Here is a 23,485-nt window from a genome sequence, read left to right as displayed (position 1 = left end):
AATCTGCATGTAAAGTAGCTGGTTAGGTTGTGTGTCTTTATTGCAATGTATACTTGATCAGTCTGGTTTGACTAATTGACTAAAATGGACTTTTTTTTTTTCCGTAAAACGGGAAGTTATCTTTCATTACCTCACATACTGCTTGTCCATGGAGTCAGGTATTAGACATGTACTCAGATACTAATTGGTAATCATTTCTGGGCCTAATGTAATCACTTCTGTTAAGTTGGAATGTAAGTGAAGAATCTTAATTGGTAGTGCTTTCCCTAGATAACAGCTAGCGGTGCTTGGCATTTCTTGCCTGTGCAGTGATGTGTGCATGGCTTCTCTCAAACAAATGATTTTCAGTTGTAAAGTGTTCCAAGGACAGTGACTCTATAGGCTTACATTTGAGTGATGATCTCTGATACAAGAATGAACAACCATATTTCTAGAAGGGCCATTAGCACTGGGTAATTGCAGGCATTGAATTTAGTGTCCAAGCAGGAGCACTTTGTCATGTGCTGGAGGCTTCATTGATCATACTGAATCTGTTTCGGGCATGAGAATTAGATAGATGAACATAGATATTTGAAAGCTTTTTCACCCTGCTGCTGCTTCCCTTGATAGCTGCCTCACACTGGAAAATGCTTTCAAAGGAGAGAGATTAAATAATCATTGCTTATATACTGGATTATATAAATTTATGTACAGTATGTGCAGCAGGCATTTATACTGCTAATAGCAACAGGCAATTACAGCTGTTGTTATTTTCCCAGTTAGAATATATGGCTTCTGGGCCACAGGAAAATCAACACACAAATGGTATCATAAATACTATTTTAGAAAAATGCTATGGAAGATTTATTTTTTTTTTTTTTCCTTTTTTTTTTCTGGTTAGAATTTGTCTTATCTCAAATCTTGGCCAAGTCATTCTTGCAAAACATTAGTCGGGTAATAGAAGAGTTTTGGATTTAGAGTATTAGGTAGGGACAAACACAGAAGCAGCTGGGTGATTCTTTTCCTGTGTGAAAATGGCTTTTTTGAAAGAAGGCTAAAGATGTTAATAGGTAGAATATGGTAGATATTAAAAGTAGCCAAAATTACATATCTAAATATACAATGCAAAGCTTAAGATAATTGTAATACCTACATTAATGGAACTTTAATGTAATTTTTTCTGCAGCTGTATGAAGATCATAGAATGACTTTGTGAAATAAGTATAATAGTACTAGGTCTACCTGTTAGGAGGCTTTCTCTTAGCAAGCCATCATGTTACTCTTTTACTGTGTAATAGAGTGGTCTTGATTTCTATAAGAGCAAGTGGCATTCTTAACCTTTCTACTTGACAGGAACTTGCAGAGATAGTACATCTAGGTGCTTTGAGAGTCAGAATTGTCTGGAAGAAACACTTTCTAATGAGTGAATGATAAGGTTTCTGGAAGTGCTGTACAGTTTGTTGCTGGTAAATTTTTGATAATCTTTTCTTTTAAACAAAAGTAACTTTGGAGATCAAGGATCCTTTCTATAGTATCCAGCATAAACTACCACACATTGATAATTTTCATTGTTTTGGTATTTTCTAAGATAAAAGGCAAATATATTTTGCATAAATATGATGGATTTTGGTACTCAAATTCAAAGCAACTATTAATGCATTTTAAAGACTGTTTTATGTTGGTTTTCAGTTTTTTCATCTCAGACCAGCAAGGATGAATCAAGTAGTGATGAAGCTAGCAGTCAGTCTGGTCCCACCATACGAAAACGTCGTGCTAAGAAGAGGCTGATCTCTAGCTCTGAGGCTGATGGTGGGTCATCTCCTGAACAGGAATCTGAACCTCCCAAAGAAGAGCAGCACAAACGCCAGTTCAGTAGTGGCCTTAACAGATGCATCATACTAGCTTTGGTGATTGCAGTCAGCATGGGCTTTGGACACTTCTATGGTGAGTTTGTAGAGTCATCATCTTAGATATCTAACAAGAACCATTTTATTGTGACTGATACTTGTTTTTTTCTTCTTTGTTAACAATCTAAACTCAAAAAAGACAAAAGGCCGCTGATAGTTTATAGGTAATATGTAGGGAGGCCTTTCAGCAGTGCAATAGTATTTAATACCTACTATTTGTAAGTTAAAGTCAACAAAAAAAAATTAATTTTTGGTTGTCCTTCCAGAGAATTTCTTGTGTGCACCCTTCATTTTTCACATCTTCTCTTTTGAAGTAGACTTGTGATAGTGCTTACCATTCCTAAGGGCATGCAGAGAGTTATTTCAGCCTTTTGCCACATGTGTACTCATCTGTTAAATGTAAGAGCAAGGCATATTTTTTACAGGAGCTCATTTTATCAATAGTCTTTTCTTTCCTTTGGAGAAAAATACGCTTCAGTTGTCCATGCTTGCAATTCCAGTGTGTTATCCAGGATAACAGCAGTTTTTCAGTGCATTGCCTAAAGTTAAGCATTACATAGATTGTTACTACATTTAATAAAACAGCAGAACTCATTCCAGATCTAAATCTACGTTGTGCAGTCCTGATCTTGTAAGCTACACATGTTGTGATAAAAACACTAGGGGGCATTTATTTTTAGTAGTAATTTTGTCTTGAGTAATTTTAGTTTTATATGAAGGTATGCTTTCATAAGGAGATGTGATTCAATTTCAGACTGGGAATATGATTCTGAATGTATTTGATTTTTGACTAATTGAGGGGTCTAAATTTTGACACCTAATTTGAAATTTAAACTTATTTTCACTTGACCCTGATCATCTTTTGTTCTTAGGTAAACCTGAGGGTGAGTATCATGAGTGACACTTTGTGGATGCCATGCTTGCACTCAGGTTTACTTTTTAAATTGTGCATGTGTATGTGTACATACATATGTGTGTGCATACTTACATTAGAAAAAAACCCTAAAAATCCAGTTGGGTGTGCAGGATTATAAGAATGGCTAATGCAGTTTGTATAATACTTTTTACTTTGTATCAGCAGCTAGTGGTAGCTGGTGTAAAAACAGATTAATGCATATTGTCATGCTAGAAGGAGAGGCGAGCACAATGACTACACCAATCTTTGATAGTACTTTGTGGTGGTACCTTGAGCTTTCAGTTGGCTTAATGATAAAAGCTGTCTTTTTAAAGAGCTTTGAGATCTATGGATATGAAATACATTTGGGTCATACTTTTATTAAGGGATTTCCTTTGACTTACTCAGCAGTGCAGATTAAATAGACAAAATTTGGCATCACTGATGACAGTTACTGCATGCTTAGCAGAAAGAAAGCAACTCTGCTGCTTCAAGTGCAATTTTGTTGTGGTTATGACTAAGTTTTCTAACAGTAGAAAGGATATCAAACTGTGCTTTTGATCTTCCTTTGTTTTTGTTTTGTGTGTTTTGTCTTTTTTGGAGTTTGCTTTGTGCTTGTTGGTTGGTTTGGTTGGGTTTTTTTAACCGCAAACTTGAAAAGAGAAATCATCTCCCCAGAGGACTACTTTGCATTTTTGTGGTTCAGCTTGAAACACATGTTTTGGTTTTTTTTTTTTACACCAGTGTTTTAATGCTAGGCTAATCATGTGAAAGGGTTACTTTTTATGAATTTATTTATTTTTTTGGGGTCAGTTTTTCAATTTATAGGATGTCTTCTGTTTAATGAAATATCACCCCCTCTTTTAAATACACGAGAATCTTAAAAGCAAATTAAAAAGTACATCAGTGTCAGGATTTACAGAACATGTGTAGGCTGGGAAGTACTGGTGAAGAATTAATCAATGACTAATACAATGAAGATTTTATTTATTTAATCTGACTATTGAAAGGCAGCATATTTGCTTCCTTTTTGGTCTTAACCAAATTGCAAGATAGAACCTGAAAATACTTGCTGCTTTGTGAGCAGTCTGCAGTGACAGTGTTTCTGCATGAAGGTTTAAATATTGTGCCAGTATCTTCTTATTCATATAACATTAACAGTAGTAGCTGTAGTTCTGAAATGGATAATGTGTGTGCTGAATATGGTATCTTCTTTTTTTTTAAATCCTGGTTGACTTGCATATTACTAACAGCATGACCAAAAACATCACACACATCCTTTCCTGCATAACTTTTGTTGGTTTGTATCTAATATCACAGTATGTTAGAGGTTGGAAGGGACTTCAAGAGATCATTGATCCAACCCCCCTGCCAAAGCAGGATCACTTAGGGTAGTCTGCACAGGAATGCATCCAGGTGGGTTTTGTAAGTCTCCAGAGAAGGGGACTCCACAACCTCCCTGGGCAACCTGTTCCAGTGCTCCGTTACCCTCGCTGTAAAGAAGTTTCTCCTCATGTCAAAGTGAAATCATCTATGTTCAAGCTTGAAGCCATTGTTCCTTATCTTATTACTGTGCACCACCCAAAAGAGCTTGGCCCCATCCACTTCACACCCACCCTTCAGATATTTATACACATTCTCAGTCTTCTCAAGACTAAACAGCCCCGGGGATCTTCAGTCTTTCTTTACAGAAGAGATGCTCAAGACCCCTAATTGTCCTCGTGGCTCTCCGTTGGATTCTTTCCAGCAGTTCTGTTTCTTGAACTGGGGAGCCCAAAACTGGGCACAGCATTCCAGGTGTGGTCTCACCAGGGCAGAGTAGAGAGGTAAAAGAACTTCCCTAGACCTGCTGGACACACCCTTTTTGATGCATCCTGGGATATCATTGGCTCCATTAGCCACAAGGGCACATTGTTGTTCCATGCAGAACTTGCTGTCCACCAGCACTCCAAGGTCTTCCCTGTGGAGCTGCTTTCCAGCTCCTAACCCGTACTGGTGTATGTTGTTATTCCTCCCAACATGCAAGATCCTGCCCTTGTCCTCATTGAACTTCAGGAGGTTTGCCTGCACCCAGCTCTCCAGCCTGTCCAGATTTCACTGGATGGCTGCACAGCCTGATGGGGTGTTAGCCAAACCCCCCAGTTTGTATCATCAGCAAACTTGCTGAGGGTACTCTCAATCCCCTCATCCATGTTGTTGATAAAGATATTGAACAATACTGGACCAAATACCAATCCCTGGGGAACACCACTGGCCACAGGCCTCCAAGTTGACTCTGTGCCACTGATGACAACCCTCTGAACTCTCTTGTTGAGCCAGTTTTCAATCCACCTCACAGACCAGCTGTCTACACCTCATTTCCTGAGCTTTTCTATGAGGATATTATGGGAGACAGTATCAAAAGCTTTACTGAAGTCAAGGTATATGACATCCACTGCTCTTTCTTCATCTAGCCATTTGGTCATGTTTCATAGAAGGCTATCAGATTAGTCAAGCAGGATCTCCCCTTGGTAAGTCCATGTTGTCAGGAGTAGCCAACCCTTTTGTCTTCCATGTAGTTAGAGATGACCTCCCGGATGAATTGCTCCATCAACTTCCCAGGGATGCAGGTGAGGTCTGTAGTTGCCTGGGTCCTCCTTTTTTGAAGACTGGAGTGACATTTGCTTTCTTCCAGTTATCAGGCACCTCTCCTGTTCTCCATGACTTTTCAAAGATGATGGAGAGAGGTTTAGCAACAGAATCGGGCAGCTCTCTCAGCACTTGTGGATGATTTCTCTGTGTGCTCCAAAATTCCTTCATTTATTATCATGAGATAAAAGGCAGTATAACACAGTGAATTTTTGAGAAGCTGTTTGTTGGAAGAAACAGAATCAGTATGTAACAGTCCGGTTTTATAATATTTATTTTGTTGCAGCTAAACACTTAATAGTAAGTGATTGGTAGAAGTTGCAAGGTAAGACTGCTTTTGAAATGGCAGAGAAAATGGAAGATGCTTAGATTTGTTTTTTCCTCTGTTTAATGTAAATCAGACTGTCAAAAGAAAGATATTTTCTTTTTCCATCTTTATAGGTACAATACAGATCCAGAAACGTCAGCAGCTGGTGACAAAGACACATGAATTAAAAGACATGAAAGATGACCTTTACCAGTGCCAAGAGCAAGGAGATAAAATGCATCATAAAGTGGGGGTAGGTATGAGCTTAGCTGCAAGTCATTTGGCTATACTGTCACTATGTGGCAACTTACACAGTAAAATAAGTTTATCACCCAAATCTGGTTGTGGGGTAGTAAATTTTTTCTGAGAATGTAATTTTTCTTTCCCCAAAATTCTTGACAAAGATTTTTTTATTTTGATCAAATTTTGTTATTGGAATGTGTTTAAACATGCTGTTTGTTATGTATGTGGTATAGAAGTCATCTGGACACAGAGACGGTCTCTTTCCTAATGACCTTATGCCAACTTGTCATTAATGAAGTCAGCTGAGTACAACATGCTGGTAAAAATCTGTTCTAGGTTGTACATATATGTTTTCTGAATTTGCTTTCTAAATTGTCAATGGTTACTAATTGTTTTAGTACTTCACCTGTACTTTTCAATATTTTTACTGTTAGATCATTCAGAGAGATTAGGGAGTGCTTTGTGTCTCAATGTTGCTGATTAGCAGCATTTACATGTAATTCTCTATATATCGTTCTAGAGTTTGTCAAGGATGCCAAGAGACAGGGGAGATCCTTTTGTCTTAGGGTATAGTTACACGAACATGTGTTTTCACCAAAAATGATTCAAAATCAGTTCCTGCATTTCAGTCCCAGCCACTGACTATCTTCAACTGCAAACCCAGTTTGCTGAACGTAACTCAGCAGCGAACATGCACGTTTTCCTTTTAAGATGTTACAATTAATGTACTCAGTTTATTGTCCTTCAGCTGCTTGTGCCAGTACAAACAAAGGGTGATGACCTCTGGTTGGAAGAGGGAGCCTATCACATGATCTTTGATGCCCAGAAAGTGTTGGTGTGCATATGTGAGATAAACTAGTCCTATTTTTGCATCTTGCTGCAACATGTGTCACTGGATCCAAAATGACAAGTAAATTAGACTAAAACGGGGCTGCCCTAGTCTTTCATCTTTTTAGCTGAAATGGTAACTTCATTAATTGTACTATTTTTTATTCTTTCTGTTTGTTTGTATTAGTTTCTTGAAGGAGATCTTTCCACATGTTTGACCTCTACTGAGGTAGAGAAGAAATCCTTTGAATCTCAAAAAAAAAGTCTTGCTGCTGAAAATCAGCACTTGAGAGAATCTCTAGAAAGGGAAGAAAAAGCTTTGGCCTCCCTTCAGGAAGAATTAAGGAAGCTAAGACAACAAATCAGAAACTTGGAAGATAAAGGCACTAGCACCGAGTCTATTGTAATGGAAAATCAGAAATTAAGGGAGCATTTGGAAGAGGAAAAGCAAAGAAACCACAACTTTCTTAGGCAAAAGGAAACACTCTTTGCAGAGGCACAGATGTTAAGGAGAGAACTGGACAAAGAACGTCATGTTACAGAAGCTCTGAAAAAAGAACTGGAACAGTTAAGTTCTCGTCAAACACCTGACAGTGGTAATGATGATGATACATTAAGAGAAAATCAAGAAATAGAAACTTTGAGAGAAAGGCTAGTAGAACTAGAAAAAAAGCTAAACTTTGAGCAACAACGCTCTGACTTATGGGAGAAGCTGTATGTAGAAGCAAAAGACCAAACCGAAAAACAAGAAATGAATGAAAAGTGGCAAAAGAAAGGTGCTAAAGGGCAAAGTAAGACTAAAAAGAAATCAAAAGAATCATTTTTTGGTTCAGTTAAAGAAACTTTTGATGCTATGAAAAATTCCACCAAAGAGTTTGTAAGACACCATAAAGAAAAGATTAAGCAGGCTAAAGAAGCAGTGAAAGAAAACCTGAAAAAATTCTCTGACTCGGTAAAGTCTACATTCAGACAGTTCAAAGATACCACAAAAAACATCTTTGATGAAAAGGAGAAGTCATCAAACGATAAAAGACATGAGGCAAACAAGAAAGCAAGAACTTTTTACAGAGAACATAACTCTTACGAGAACCTGAAGTACACACATTACAGGGGACCTTACATGCCAAAAGATTTCAAAGATGGAAGAAAACGTCAGTTTGCATTTGAAGAAGACACAGATTCACAGAAATGTCTCGGTGATCCTTTGTGTACCAGAAAGCATCAGTTTGTCCTAAAGGGCTGCTCTGGTATTTTTGAATGTGCTCATCAAGAATTTATTAGTCTGTTTAACAGAGTATCAGATCCTATCAGGGTGGATGAATTTAATCGGCTAATGAAAAAATACTTGCAGCAAGTTGTACATAACTTTCATCACTGGAGAGAACTAGAAAGTTTCATCAATAAATTTTTTCACAATGGGTTATTTATACATGACCAGATGCTCTTCACTGATTTTGTTAATGATGTCAAGGATTACCTGGAAGATATGAAGGAGTACCAAATTAATAATGAAAATATTTTTGGAGATTTGGACAAATACGTCTACAGATACTACTTTCATTATGATAATTCACCCCAATACGGACCAAGGTTTGTTTCCATGTTTCCTGAACTTACTAACATAATGTAGTAGTCTTTATAAACAAGACAGCAAATAGCCTTGTTCTAGTAGGTGTGTTCTAATGTTCTAGCATGTAAGTGTATGTCTATGTGCTAGATTTTCTTTAGGATTCAATGAAAATATGAGATTGTGTTCTATAAAGTGGATCTGTAGTACCTTACCTATCGATTTGGTGTGTGTTAGTTTGGGCTGCACTACACATCCACTGTACATAGCACAATCTTAGAGTTTCTACAGAGTTCTTTAGAAAACTGTAACTCCAGTAGGGTTACTGTAGACTGAACAGCTATGATTGCCTGTCTGATGGAATGAATAACTGTGTCAGAATAGCATTACAAGGAATTCCTTGTCTTTCTCTGAATGAGAAAGTTTTGGGGATATATTTGAGCAGTCTCACAGTCCAGTTCTGGCAGGTGTATTCCCTGCTGGCTTTTCAGGAATTCCACTACTTTTGTAGCTTTGTATAATACTGTGTTAAGTCTGTTTGCCCAGAGTAGAGCTACTCCAATGGCAGGCTTTGGTTCAGATCCTCACCCTGACTAAATTTTGTTCAGACTTGCCTACAAAGGTCCTTGGCATAAATTGCTTCTTGTTACTTTCCTGGATCTAATGGTATTCGTCGGGTTTCTATAGAGCGGTTGTGGTGTGCTGTGCTGCATGGCTGGCCCAGAGAAGCTATATATATATATATATTGTGGACTGTTTCTACTGCATAGCCTTTGGTGAAAAAAAATTTAAGAAAACAGCCTTAATATGTTGTGTGGAATTGCTCTTTCTGGAGCATTCATGTATTTATTTTATGTGACTTTTCATACTGTTGCTATTACAAAATGTGGTATATAGTGTCTTATGCTAATGTTTATTCAGGTAAGTAAAAATGTGACACATTAACTTATTTGTAATACACAAGAACTGGGCCTTGCAGCCATAGTAGATCTTTTCCCTGTGCTGGTACTCAGTGCAAAGCATATTAAGTATTTAGATCAAGGTGCAGTTTTTCAGTCAAGTTTCTGTTGGATTTGTATTATCATTTCATATGTTTTATTGCAGCAGGAAGTATGAATACTTTAGTACTTTGGGTTTACTAAATATTATGTGAGTTAGTACTTTTCCTTTCAAAGTTAAACTGTGAGGATGATGCTCTTACCAGCTACCAAGCAGCCATTTTAATGTGTAGTTTTAGCAAACACAAGGTTTATGTTTTTATTTATAGTCAAAGTATCACAGTATCACACAGTATCACTTAGATTGGAAAGGACCTCGAGGATCATCGAGTCCAACCTATCAACACAGACCCCATGACTAGACCATGGCACCAAGTGGCACGTCCAGTCTCCCCTTGAACGCCTCCAGGGTCGATGACTCAACCACCTCCCTGGGCAACCCGTTCCAATGCTGAATGACTCGCTCGGTGAAGAACTTCCTCCTCACCTCGAGTCTAAACCTCCCCTGGCGCAGCTTGAGACTGTGTCCCCTTGTTCTGGTGCTGGTTGCCTGGGAGAAGAGGCCAACCCCTTCCTGGCTACAACCACCCTTCAGGTAGTTGTAGAGGGCAATGAGGTCACCCCTGAGCCTCCTCTTCTCCAGGCTAAACAATCCCAGCTCCCTCAGCCTCTCCTCATAGGGCTTGTGTTCAAGGCCTCTCACCAGCCATGTTGCCCTTCTCTGGACACGCTCAAGTGTTTCGATGTCCTTCTTAAACTGAGGGGCCCAGAACTGGACACAGTACTCAAGGTGTGGCCTAACCAAACCAGAGTACAGGGGCACTATGACCTCCCTGCTCCTGCTGGCCACACTATTCCTAATGCAGGCCAGGATGCTATTGGCCTTCCTGGCCACCTGGGCACACTGCTGGCTCATATTCAGGTGGCTGTCGATCAGCACCCCCAGATCCCTCTCTGTTTGGGAGCTCTCCAGCCACTCCGACCCCAGCCTATAGCTCTGCATGGCATTGCCGTAGCCAAAGTGCAGCACTCGGCACTTGGACTTGTTGAATGCCATCCTGTTGGACTCTGCCCATCTGTCCAGTTGGTCGAGGTCCCTCTGCAGAGCCTTTCTACCCTCTAACTGACTAACATCTGCCCCTAACTTTGTGTCATCTGCAAACTTGCTGATGACTGACTCTACCCCTTCATCCAGATCATCGATGAATATGTTGAAGAGGACAGGGCCCAGCACTGATCCCTGGGGGACACCACTGGTGACTGGCCTCCAGCTGGATGTGGCACCGTTCACTACCACTCTCTGGGCCCGGCCCTCCAGCCAGTTCCTAACCCAGCACAGAGTGTAATGGTCCAATCCACGGGCTGACAGCTTTGTCAGCAGTTTGCTGTGGGGGACGGTGTCAAAGGCCTTGCTGAAGCCCAGGTAGACCACATCCACAGGCCTCCCCACATCCACCAGGCGGGTCACCTGATCATAGAAAGAGATCAGGTTGGAGAGGCAGGACCTGCCCTTCCTAAATCCATGTTGGCTGGACCTGAGCCCTTGGCCATCCTTCAGGTGCGCAGTTATTGCTGCCAGGATAATCTGCTCCCTCACTTTCCCTGGCACTGAGGTCAGGCTGACCGGCCTGTAGTTTCCAGGTTCCTCCATCCGACCCTTCTTGTGGATGGGGACCACGTTGGCCAGTTTCCAGTCATCTGGGACCTCACCTGTGAGCCAGGACTGGAGGAAAATGATGGAGAGTGGCCTAGCTAGCACATCTGCCAGCTCTCTCAGCACCCTAGGATGGATCCCATCCGGTCCTATGGACTTGTGAGTATCCAAGTGGCTCAGCAGGTCCCGAACTAATTCCTCATGGATTTCCGGGGCATTACACTGCTCCCCGACCCCATCGCCCAGCTCCGGAGGCCACTCGTCCTGAACTCCTGCCTTGCTGTTAAAAATTGAGGCAAAGGTGTTCAGGACCTCAGCCTTCTCGTCTTCAGTCACCGTGTTCCCCTCCAGGTCCACTAGGGAGTGCAGGTTCTTCCTGCCCTTCTTAGTAATTTATTATTACTTAGTAATTTATTATTACAGTGAACTTTATTTTTTAAATACTTAATGTTTGAGCACTTCATTTTGCATAAAAATGTCAAAGTAATTTATTGATAGTATTATACAAAGGCTTGTATGATACTGAAGATGAAAATAGCCTTAGCAGAATGCTAGGGATGGTCATGTGAGAACAGCATGTAGTATAAAGGGACTGTTAGCATCAAAAACTGCAGCAAGTGAGCAAGTGTTTTGCCAGTGCCCCCTCTCACTGTACTGAATGTATGGGAAAACGTGTGCAGTACCTGTGTTCACACAGAGCATGCTTAAAGGCCTGTAAAGTTCTCATTTTTATAAAACAGAATGTAATACAGTAACTGGAAAATGGAGAAATATCTCACTCAAACATCACAGTATGGATAATCAAACAGCTTTGTTCTGAAAAGAACTTCAGGCAAGCAGCTGCAGAGGATTTTTTTTGGAAACTGTTTCTTTTAAAGATACCATTTTACTGATGACTTAAATACCACTCCCCTCCATTTCGCTTACACAAGGAAAGACTAATTTTGCTTTCTTTTCAGTCAACCTCAGCATGGTAAAAGCTGTTCTTGACAATGTAATTGTTTCAAAATGCTTTTAGAGATGCTTTCATACGAGTGTAGTAATAAGCTTTTGCTTACTCCTTGCAGTCGACCTAAAAGACCTTCTTTTACACAAAGCGAAAATTCCCGCCACGAAAAACAAGCCCAGAAGCACCACCACCGCAACAAAAGAGAAGGTAAATGGCATAAACATGGTCGCACTAATGGAAGACACATGGCAAACCTTGAAATAGAATTGGGGCAATTACCCTTTGATCCAAAATACTGAGTAATTTATGGTAAAATTAAGATTAGAATTCACGTCCTCTCCAGAAAGTAATTGTTTTTCAGCAAAGCAGCAAGATGCAAGCTTTTTCTCCAAGTAATTTCATTTTTACGCATTTTTGTTAAAAGGCAAAGGTCAAGCTTTCTAATTTGCATACTGTTGCTTTCACTGTTCTTCGGAAGCGATGAGTTTGGGTGTCAGCAGTATTGTTACAGAAACTAGGCATGCAATGACTTGTGTATGAAAAATACGCTTACTTGCATTACATTAGTGTAGTTCAAATCTTCAGTCATGCATAATGTACCAATAATTAGCTCCAGTGTTTGATATACTAACTTCATCCTGTCCTTCAAAAAATAGGTCTACATTATGGTAATGTATTTGTTAAGTGTTCTGTAATCTTGTACTTGCTTGTCTTTGGGGGGAGGGGGACTGTTCAAGAGCTTGTTAAATTGTGAAGAATTTGCTGTGCTGCATTCTAATCAGCTTTAAGCACTGGAAATGCATATTGTATAAAAAAAAATAAAGACACATTGTGGGTGAAAGACTTTATTTATAAAACAAACCTAGCATTAGTTGTACAGTTCTATAAAATGGTCCAGTCTTGTCTCCTTGCTTATGAAGCAGTTACATGGCACCTTTGGTTTTCGTGATGCCTTCTAGTGTTGTAAGGTCACAAATCACCCCCACCCAGCCATACTACTACTGAAGTTGCCTTCAGGGAGAAGTTTGTTTTCAGACAGCCAGGGACTGCTTAATCAGACTTCCCCATTTGACTTACCCGGTTTCAGACTTGCTACTCACTGCAGTACAGGATCTTCTAAGTCATAGTACTGCTATGCAAAACTGATCTTATTAGGTCTTAAGTCTAGAAACTGATCTTCAAGTATGATTCGTTTCAGGTTTTTTTTTCCTGTAGACATAGATGTGACTTCCAACTCGTCCCTGAGGTACTTGAGTGTGAAAGACAGTGGCTGTTTTCTCATAGCCCCTTAAAGCTAGAAATGATGATATTTCCTGTAAATGAACATACATTAGGTTCCACAGACAGGAATTGTTATTGGGATCTTCAGAACAGTGTTCCAAAGACATCTGGAAACCATCAATACAAATGTCCCCTCCAAGTTTTATCCTCTATTTTAGGAAAGACTGCTAAAAACCAAGAGGTACCTATCCTGTTTAATCCCATCCAGCATGGGTATTTACCAGACACTTGTTTTCAGAGCATGGATTTCATAAAATAATTGAGGGCAAAATGGTGCTCTGACCACATGCATTTTTGCTTGTTATTGTGGGTTACTTAGAAGTATATGGTAGTGGGAACAGATTGCACGTTTGTTTGTACGGCTTGAGAAGAATTCCATAAAATATTACTTTATGGTGTGTAGAATTCATACAGAGGACATACATACTTAACATGTAGGTATCACTGAAATGGTATTATGGACTACAGGTTTCAAATTTAAATTAAACTATGTTTTGAAAACTTGTGGATAATTGTAGAAAAACCTTAACTATACCTCTCCCCTAATTAATTCTTAATGACCTCATAACTAGTTTGCTTCATCTTGCAGTTACCATACCTGTTCTAGTACACTGAAGAAGATCAAGTGACTGGGTAATAACGTATCATTGTAAAACTCCTTGTTAAGCCAACCAAGTGGATTAGAGTAAAATACATCTGCTTCATCAATATAGCTTGCATTTCCAGTTAGGTCTGGGGGACACTGAAGGAATCTCATTTTTAGAGGGCAGTGAACATGACTAGGGAGAAAAACAAACAAAAAACACTTGAGGATAAACTTACCAGTATCAAAGACCTGAAATGACTCATCACTTGAAAGACACCTCAGTCAAAACCAAAATGGAATAATTAGGGTTTTTTCCCCTAGAGTCATATTTTCTTCCCTCTGTACTTCATGTGAAAGCAAAAATAGACCAAATACTGTGACTATGTTATTAGCAGTTCACAAAAAGCAGATAAATTTTCATAAAAATACTACCTGTGTAAAATTACTTTATTTAAAAGATATTTTCCCTATCAGCTTCACTGCTTATGTCTGCTTTACTGTTTTGCTTACTTGCCATAATCTACTGAAAACTTTTTGGAATAGTGACTTCAGTCATTGTATGTTGAAGTTACATTTCTTTACAGAAGGTAAAATTAATAAAATTTGATGCCACAGTTAGCCTTTAGTTTTGCTACAAAGGATACCATAATGTAGCAGTGTGACTTACTTTCAAAACTCAGACTTCCTGTAAATCCTAACACAAAGTTTAGATGCTGAACTTTATTCTGTGCTACAAACATTTGGCTTATTTCCCCCATTCATTCTGTAGTAACTGTATGGAAAATAACTCATCCTGCATATGTTTATCCATTTCAATTTATTAAGCTTAGGAAAGGAAGTAATTTCTGCTTAAGTGTATAGATTTTAATATAATATGCTGTGAACTACTTTAATACCTGTAAAATGGAGTAGAGTGGCATGGCATCATGATGAAGACAGAAGCTTGTGACTGGTAAGAGTCATTACAGAGTTGCTGTATGTGACTCATAACATCAAGAGAGCCTCGTTGGTGAATCAAGCCTGTATACAGAGCTGGGAGTAAGTTTGATAAAAACAGGCAAATTGCTGCAGATTTCTTCCATGCTTTCAGGTGTTTCAAAGAATATCCTACAGAAAAATTTGAGTGAGATTTAGAGATAAGCAAACACTTAACAGTATTCCACAGTACTTCTGAAAGTACTATAATTTAGTGGAAACCCATTACTCAGTTGATAACAATGCCTTGCTTTTAGGTATTTTAATACTATGTGCTTTTAGTCTTTACTCTTCAAATGGAAACGCAGAGGATAGGCTTTGCCCTTACTAACTTTTGGATTTAACAGTGTAATGTTAAGACCATACCTGTCTTCTGAAGCACAGAAATACAATTTCAAAGCCAGTGCTTTGTCTCTTTAGAGCTTAATTTTAACTTAATGAGGGGAAAAGAGTCTGCTGAGTAGTCTGGATGAATGGTATGTGGTGATTTAATGTTGCATTCAGATTCATGTATGTTCCAGTAGAGCCAGAATAAATGGTAACTATGTGTGCTTTGGTATGGCTGTGGTATTCTTTTTCTCCAACATTCTGAAAGCTACAGCATTCCTATACTAATTTTCAAGCTGCAATCCTTGGAAAAGCTTACTCCTCTGTATTTTCCCATCTCCCATTCCTGCTCATTCTCTCCTACTTTTCTTGAGGGACACTTTTCCTGGTGGAAGATAGCTGCATGAACCTCTTTCTCATAACCACAACATAGGTGAACCTGGCACAGAAGAGTTTCATGTTGCAACCAATCTGGAAATCCTTAGTAAATCATGTGCTTGTCAGTATTAGTAGATAAAAATACTTTCTGCAGCTGAGCTCTGTGACCACCTCTTGTTTCACAAGAAACAAGTTAGAATAGGCCTGATAGAAAAGTAAGTTTAATCAGTCTTCAGTTGGTCTGTTCTGACAAATTGAAGATCTTTATCTCAGTTGGAAACAAAGTTCACTAGTTGGTGTGTGGTTCAAACACAAGTGGAAACATTCTGTTATAGGCATATTTTAATTGCTTTTATGAAATGCTCTTTAAGTGTGCTTGGAAATGACATTGATATTCAAGCCTTTATTTATGTTTTGCACAACTTAAAGACTTCACTGTAACCACTGAGTTATCAGATATAACTTTGGTTGTCTCTTTCTTTACTAAAGTATCTGAAGAGGTAACTCTTGAAAATTGATGTAGATTACCTCATTCATCAAAGAATATTAACAAAAAAAATAGTGGTCTGATTGGAATTTTCTCCATGTGAGGTAGAATTAGCTCATCTTAGATCTGCTACTGAACTATGCCAACTAAGTATTTGATCTTAGCAGAGAGCAAAAGTATTGTAGTAAGACTTTTGATTAGACTAGTAAAACAGGTTAAAGAAAATGTAATTTTTTGATTCATCTCTTTGAACTTGAATCTAAACTACAGCTTCATGTTCAAGAAATTTTAATCTTTCCTTTGTAACTTTTCAGCATACTAGACTTCATATTGTGATTTTATCTTCCCACAGACACACTACTGTCATTAATATTTGGTTTTGTAAAATATGAAGTATGTGCTTATTAGGCTGCTTTTCTGTGTTTAAAAGAAAAAAAGCCCACAAAACAGGAAAAAGAGATAAATAACAAAAACTACAGAAGTATCAGAGAAGTCTTTGTTAGCAAAAGCAGTATGATTTCAAATTTAAACTGTGGTCAGATTCTCTTTAAGTTAACCACATGAGTTTAAGGACCTTGTTCCTGTTTTAACAATTTCACCTTACAGTGCCTGAAGGAAAGAGCTATTGCATTTAACTACTCCAGTTGATCAAAATCAGATGCACAACTAGCATCATTAGCTAACATACCTGAATGTAGAAAAGGATCATTTTAGCTTTTGAGTATTTTTTTGTTGCATACTCAGGTGTTTGTCAGGAGTACTTAGAGAAGTGGGTTGGAAAATACTGCAAAGAGGAAAATCCTCACTGCATGTTTGGCATTGCTAAAATATCAGGAGTTACTTATTTTTTGCAGGAAGTACTTTTATCCATGTGTAGGAGTGTCCACCTATGTCTCAGTCACTTACTTTTCCTTACTTTGTTTTTTCCCCTTCTTTCTTTTTCCCTAGCTGTAAGAAAAGATGAAGCCAGCTCTAAGAATCCTTTGTCAAATAACTACGCTGACTAACAATCTGTCTTTACGTAAAAATTAAATACAGGGAAGGCTGCAAGACATTTGAAACCAATGCTTACCACAAAAAACCATGCAAAATGGCATTACTGGATAGATGAACCTGAATTCTTTATGGCTCAGCATGCTGTAATAAAACAGATAACAGTACAGCAAGAAAATGAAATGCATCAGTTCTGTCAATAAGAGTGTGTCGTAGAGCATGGAGGACTGGAAGAAAAGCATTTCCATGTACTAAGATTCTCTTGGCATTGAAGCAGTTCAGAGTAAAAATCCAAACTGCCACTTTAAGTACATAATTAGTACATTTGATTTGTCAGTTTAAACCAAGCACTAATAAAAGCACTTGGCTACTGGTCTAGCAACTAAGTGGTCTAATTCTGTGACTCCTAGAAATAACGTCGCTACTCTTTCACCAATTTGCTCTCTAATAAAATACTGTAAGAAGTGTGGAGGAGAAGCTAAGATTCAAGCATACATTTGTATCTAGCAAAATAACATTCACCTTTGCTAATACAACTCTACACAATTTGGAGACTTTTGGGGGGATTACTGCAAGACCTATCTCATGGGAGCCAAAGAGGTTCTTGAAGACTAAAGGAGCTAAAGGCCTAAAGCCAGTAGAGGTATAACTAGAAGACAAGATGGCATTTGTAGCCTCACTACTGACTTGCTGTTTTTTTGTGATTACTGTAGTAGTAGTACATTTATTGCTGTACCATTTATTACTTAGTATTTACGTATTTCCTGTATCTCTTCCCTGAAAGTCTCTCACTTAATCTACAGTTAATTCTCATGCTTTAGAAACAGCTTCCCTTCTACTTCTCAGCTTTGAGAGAGATTCCTTCGATAAATGTTACAAATGGTCTGTAGACTTGTGAAGGGGGTAGGTTTTAGGCACCTAAGAAGCTCTCAGCTTACAGGGGATGCACTACCTTACCAAATGAAATTGTATTTTTGCTAGCAGGCATATAGTAAACAAAATTTTCTAGCTAGTTCTCTTGCTGCTTCAACACCTGCTGAGTGGAGGGGGGGCTTTTTCCCCCACTGAATTTCATGCTAAATACCTTTATTCTTTAAGGGTCTAATCAATTCTAAAAATACTACTTCTTATATTATTACCAAACATATTACATGGAATTCTAGAACCTATTTTATTTCCTAAAGTCCTTGAAGGAGTTTCAACTTTTCCATCACTTACTCTGAATGCTATGTTTTTTTTTGCTCTAAAGAAGACATGAGCTTTGAAAAAACAATCAGTGAAGATAGTAGTTACACTTAGGAGAATTTACCTGTACACCAACACTGTCCAAATCACTGCCATTAGAAAGATGCGATACCTTTTTGGTGCCAGCACACAGCCATGAACAAAGAGAGGCAGATGGGTACCCAAGATAACTGGTAATCCCTGAGTGAAGTACCAATGCCAAGGATGAGATCCATAAAATGTTCCCAAATTCTGGAGCACGTTGAATTTCAAGAAGTTCAGCTGAACCAGTACCCACTGGGAAATTTAGAGGAGGTGTGTGGGGAGGGGTTAAATACAAATGAAAAGTGAAAAACAACAGTTAAATAGAATTGCAGCATTATCACTGGCTGTACATGACACAGCATTTTCACTCATACTTCGATTTTTTTCTAGTAAGACTCACCACAGACTTCCTATATTTAGCAATTAGACACAGCAATGTGTAAGCTTTGTAGCTGGTTGATAAGTATTACGTATTGAGAGCTGAGCCTACTGATTTTAAGTAACAGTCCATCATTTAAAAGAACTGAGTTTATGGCTTAGGATGTATTTAGAGGTCACAGGCCAGACATAATCACAGAAGTAACAGAAGTTAGACAAGTCTGAAAGAGCCATCTATGTTAAAATGCTTAATGAGAGGCATTTTCTTACAAGTTAAAACAACTTACCTCACCAAAAAACACACGGTCAATTATTAAAGAGGTTCCTACTGTAACCAATCTGCAAAAATGGAAAGTTGGTTGCACTGATAGAGCCCAAATTGGGTTTGTAGCAGATTCTACTCCAAATAGCTGTCAAAATTCCCTGATCCTCCTATTTTTTGATGTTACCCATACTCATAGCCAATTTACAGTGGCCAGTTGCCATCACCTGGTATTCTTTGCACAATCCCAGATTAAAATGGAATGCTGTCATGTCTCACCCTCATGAAACCTCTCCTAGTACTTTGTTAACAGCATATACATCAATTTAAAGGAAGAATGCCCCTTATTTAAATGTTTGCAAAAAGATTCTATTTTCCCCATGTTTTTACATTAAATCAGCATTTTGGTATTGTCTGCATGTGTGGTTGCAAAGTATTAAGCTATATCTGTGTACAGTCATCATTTAAACTCAGAAAGAACTTACCCAACTGGAATGTAATAGTGTAGGATAAGGTCTACTTTCCTCTGTTCTTGCAAAAAATGCCTGAGGACCAAAGGTATCCATGGGATAACAGCAGTGGGACGAATAATAATTGCAAGTGCTACCAAAGCTAAATATTTGTAACTAGAGTGAGGGAATATAAGAAAACCAAGTATGAAAAGGTTTAGTCATTTCTTTATTTCAACAATGTATAAATACTATGTGTCTTTGACCATATTGCAGATAACTTTGATTCTCTTGATGCAGATAGTCTGCTTTGCCTGGAAAGTTAACTGTGTAAGTTGCTAACTAGAAGCATGGACTTGCTTTACAATAGTTATCTTGTGAAAGAAAGCTGTGACCACAAATTCACCTGTATCTGAACCCAAATAAGTTTTTGTTATCTCTTCCCCACTTCCCATAAATTCCAGTTCTTCAGTGTTTCCCATGAAGTAACACTTTGCATATGGGAAACAGAGAAGAGCAGTTTTACATAGCAGTTATATTATGGCTGCAAAACAATCTTAGAGGAAATACCCTAATGGGTGTTCCTCTCATGATCTAAAACTCTTGCTACATGAATGAGGCTTTGGTTGACTTAAAGATAAAAATTACCACTTTAAAAATTGGCATTATCCAAGCCAAAAAAACAGCAGTATTATTAGAAACTTTCTCACCTGCTTCCCATCTTGGAACCTTTTATCGGATAGTAGGAAAGAGCAAAAATGGTAAGAAGAGTTTCCATGGTGTTTGTTAGAGTTCTAGTACAGGAATACCATGTAAACCAGGAACACAGCTGGCAGAAGTACTGAAAATAATTATGAACAACAGGATAGAGGGGGAGAATTGTTAAATTCTGTAGTTTTATATGAAGGTGATAATTCTTCAAGGTGTGACAGTACCATTTTGCTGTTGTTTGTACTGCAACAAATGGTGTTTATCAACATGCATAACCGTGTTTTGAAGGCTTGAGACTCACCACGCACTTTGCTGTTTCTGCATTTTCAAGGTGTTGCACTAGTGAGTAAAGCTTCACATCAGCAAAAGCTGCCAGCACCGCCTGTGCAAGTCTAGGGACCCATATCTATGTAAGCAGAGAGCATGTTTTACTAACAACAAACCTGTAAATTCCAAGTTCAAAGAGAGGACTAGTGAATTAGAGACTGACTGTCCAGATGTGAAAACACTGGTGAGAATTCTCTATAGCTTTTTGTTATTAAAACAAATAAAACAGTGAGGTCCCTTGGTAAAACTAGTATTTCTGCCAAAAGCACTCTAAAGGTCAGCTGGAAGGGTTCAGAAATCAAAAGTAGAATTCTTTGCTATTAAGCTCCAGTAGAATTCAGATGGGGCTGTTTCTCTCTTTAGTACAACTGTTTCTTATTGAACACTTTGGAAAACTGAACCACGGAGCAATTCTGAAGTAGTGACAAACAGTATCAGTATGAAGCTGAATGAGATTGATTGCAGGCCAAGAATAAATCCCTTCTAGTGACAAACATCAGAATGTAACAAGATCTATTGGTGAGTTCTGCACCCATGCAAAACACTTCAGTGAGGTCTCTGTGCCAGATTCAAGGCTTTGTATTTTATCTGCTATGTTTTTCACTATACTCACCAGCAGCTTAACATCATCCATGGCCAGCAGCTGTAAAGCTTTGTAGATGCTTGCAAAGATCAGTGGGTATGAATACCCTCTTAAGCCATGTGTCCATTCCCAAGTTAGGTACCCATAATTACTAATGTTAAGGACAGATAAGCTGAACCAAAAAGTTTCATTCGAGCTGTTTTTCTCAGACCTTATCCGGGTCGAGACATTTACCCATGTAGCCAAAGCAGTGGGGTTTTTGTTACTGGCCAAGCTAACACCTCGCTACCCTGGAAATCTTTGCCCTCCTCCCACTCGCGACGCTGCGGCAGTGACTCTCGAGTCACGGAGGGCCAGTACAAGATCGGGGCAGTGGGGACAGATGCCTTCTGGGCCGCAGGGAACGACAGCGTGGGGCGGCGAGGGCCGGCGAGGCGCTGCCACTGCCAAGGATATTTGAAAACCATGCGGTGAGCGACCTCCAGTGACTGCCAATACTCGTCCGGGACGAAGCTTGTCTGGACGAAGAAGCAGTTGAGTGTCCGCAGCGCCAGAGTAAACGCCAGCAGCCGTACCGGCCCGCCGGCAGCGCCTGGGGAAGGGACGGGGGACGGTCCGCTAGTGCTCCCTCCGAGGGGCGCTGCCACCCCCGCCCCTTCGCTCAGCTTACCGGCTCCTCGCTGCCCGGCGACCCCGCCAGGGGTGCTGTATAGCACCGACTGCCGCTTGCGGAGCCGCACCGCCTCTGATCTCCGCGCTAGCAGCCCGCCGGCCGCCTCCATCCGTGCCGCCAGGCCTCCACCGGCGGCGGCGCATGCGTGACCTCCAGTCGCGGAGACACGCTGCCGCTTCCTTCCGGTCACTCTAGCGAACGGGAGGCCTTTGCTCTGTGGTCTTTCGTCCTTCAGGTGAGAGGCGCCAGGTCCGGCACGGCCCAGCCCAGGTCTGTGGGGCGAAGCACTCCCGAGGCAAGAAGAACGCTGAGCGTTGTGCCCCAGTCCCCTCTCCCCGCCTGGAGGGAGGGTGCCGCCGAGGAGCAGTGAGAGGCCGCGGGAGTCTCACGCGTGTCCGTGCGCGCGGCAGCGCCGCCTGGCGGCATGTGGGGGAGGCTACCGCTGCCGCACGTGGCGGTGGCCGTGGCGCTCGGCGTGGCAAGTGGGGTCTATATCTACCGGCCCATCTTCCAGCCGCCTGGGCCACAGCAGCCCCGGGAGGGCTCGGCGGGGCCGCCAGAGGATGCCGCGGCGGCGAAGAGGTCCTGAGATAGTCGTGCGAGCCGCGCCGCCACTCGCAGCCCGGACCTGCGCGGCTCCCCTCAGAGGAAATGGCGCCCGACCGTCCCGCGAGGTTGGAGCGTTCGTCGGCGGGCGGGGAACGGCCCTCCTTGCGCCGTGCGCCAGCCCTGGCGGTCCCGAGCGGCCTGCTCTGCAGCTTGGCCCTGCCCTGAAGCAATCCACCGCCCGAAGATGTAATTGCTTGGTACCAGTCTGTAAGGACGTGAATATTGATCTGTGTATAAAAGTCTGAATGTGTAAAAGTGTGCCTTCGCGTTTAAGTATAAAGAACCACCAAGGAGGTGGAAAAAGAAAGTCACTGTTCCACGGCCACTCTGCCTGTGGGTTGTTTGTTTGGTTGGTTGGTTTTGGATTTTTGGGTTTTTTTTTGGATTGTGTCTGATCTGATTCCATCGTCCAGGCAATAATCACCCTGATTGTCACAGTTCTAGCTCTCAAGCCATTCTGTTGGGAATGCCGTGGTACTGATGGATGAAAGCACACAACTTTGAAGTCCTTGATTTATATACACCCACACGTCTTTCATTCCTGACAGAATGTCGAGGATAGCTATTTAATAAATCAGATTGCCTGCAAGTCAGATTGTACTTGGAGAAGTGTTTCAGAGTGTAGCTCAGCAGGACAGCACCGTGATAGGTATGGGTCAGTCTGACAAAACAGAATCAAAGACTCCAAGAAACTAGATCAGTAGATATTTCAAGACTTTAACAAATCTAAAAGGAAACCCAAACCTGCAGATTTCTGGAGGAACTTGTCGGATTCTGGTTTTAATACAGAACCTGTAGACAGCTTGAGGGGAAAAGAATCTTTATTGAGATGTGCCTTTAAAGGCAGTAACAACGGGGTAGCTGGGGGCAGCGCATAGACTTCCCCGAAGAGCAGAAGGTGGTTGGCGGGGTGATGCAGTGTGTGTGATAGATCTAGTTTGGATATGATGAAATTCCAGAAGCCTGTGATGAGTGCTAGCACAGAACTAATGCGGTGACTCCAGTAGTTCCTTTTGTTTGCAAGACCATTATATATTGAAAAGGCTATTTTAAAAAGGGGTAACAAGTCCAGAAGGCACCCTCTTTGTAGCATAATTGCTGGAAATTTGTCCATAAAGATAGCAGTTGATTTTGAAAAAAATTAAGAAAGAGATGCTGAACTGAGGCAGACAGTTCAGGCAGCTGAGCTTCAGACTCTGCTGGCAGAATTCTTGAGACTGCTGGACTTGAAGTTAATTGAGC

At 40.3% G+C, this 23,485-nt stretch overlaps 3 protein-coding genes across 6 annotated transcripts in view; 2 read left to right on the top strand and 1 right to left on the bottom strand.

The window, feature by feature from the left end:
- The window catches only part of CCPG1 (cell cycle progression 1), a 29,908-nt gene extending 12,544 nt beyond the window's left edge, over positions 1-17,364 (top strand). For 2 of the 3 annotated variants that reach the window (XM_068143871.1, XM_068143869.1), the window contains 4 exons: positions 1,669-1,923; positions 5,851-5,969; positions 6,975-8,377; positions 12,074-14,930. In XM_068143871.1, coding sequence (XP_067999972.1) covers positions 1,669-1,923; positions 5,851-5,969; positions 6,975-8,377; positions 12,074-12,254 — 1,958 coding nt within the window. In that variant the 3' untranslated portion in view covers positions 12,255-14,930. Of the gene's footprint in view, positions 1-1,668; positions 1,924-5,850; positions 5,970-6,974; positions 8,378-12,073; positions 14,931-16,937 lie in introns of those variants that run through there. The other variant, XM_068143870.1, reaches the window with a different exon arrangement.
- PIGB (phosphatidylinositol glycan anchor biosynthesis class B) lies at positions 13,134-22,568 on the bottom strand. Of its 2 annotated transcripts, XM_068143872.1 has the most exons (11): positions 21,420-22,568; positions 20,992-21,111; positions 20,353-20,457; positions 20,051-20,181; positions 19,377-19,517; positions 18,917-18,968; positions 18,292-18,503; positions 17,062-17,126; positions 14,719-14,929; positions 13,835-14,015; positions 13,134-13,268 (listed from the first exon to the last, which is right to left on the bottom strand). In XM_068143872.1, the coding sequence occupies exons 1-11, from the start codon at positions 21,741-21,743 to the stop codon at positions 13,134-13,136; spliced, it is 1,677 nt and encodes a 558-aa protein (XP_067999973.1). In that variant the 5' UTR covers positions 21,744-22,568. The 2 variants fall into 2 exon arrangements, with proteins under 2 accessions (XP_067999973.1, XP_067999974.1); XM_068143873.1 differs by lacking the exons at positions 18,917-18,968; positions 20,051-20,181.
- The window catches only part of RAB27A (RAB27A, member RAS oncogene family), a 34,833-nt gene continuing 33,196 nt past the window's right edge, over positions 21,849-23,485 (top strand). Inside the window, exon 1 of the mRNA XM_068143877.1 lies at positions 21,849-21,869. The gene's annotated coding sequence lies outside the window, so the exon portion shown is untranslated. The remainder of the gene's footprint in view (positions 21,870-23,485) is intronic.

This window comes from Melanerpes formicivorus, unplaced genomic scaffold (assembly GCF_026170545.1).
Source record: "Melanerpes formicivorus ecotype bairdi unplaced genomic scaffold, bMelFor1.0.p_v2 SCAF_10, whole genome shotgun sequence".
Lineage (NCBI taxonomy): Eukaryota > Metazoa > Chordata > Aves > Piciformes > Picidae > Melanerpes > Melanerpes formicivorus.
Note: the sequence above shows the minus strand (reverse complement) of the source record. Positions and strands in the feature narration are given on the sequence as shown.

Bases quoted from the DNA above. Each gene is read 5' to 3' on its own strand.
- PIGB (XM_068143872.1), bottom strand. From the start codon at position 21,743: ATGGAGGCGGCCGGCGGGCTGCTAGCGCGGAGATCAGAGGCGGTGCGG. The intron at 20,182-20,352 runs GTGAGTCTCAAG...AATTATTTTCAG, and splicing joins CAGAAACAGCAAAGTGCGTG to TACTTCTGCCAGCTGTGTTC. The intron at 19,518-20,050 runs GTGAGAAAGTTT...CCCTCACTCTAG, and splicing joins GGTTCCAAGATGGGAAGCAG to TTACAAATATTTAGCTTTGG.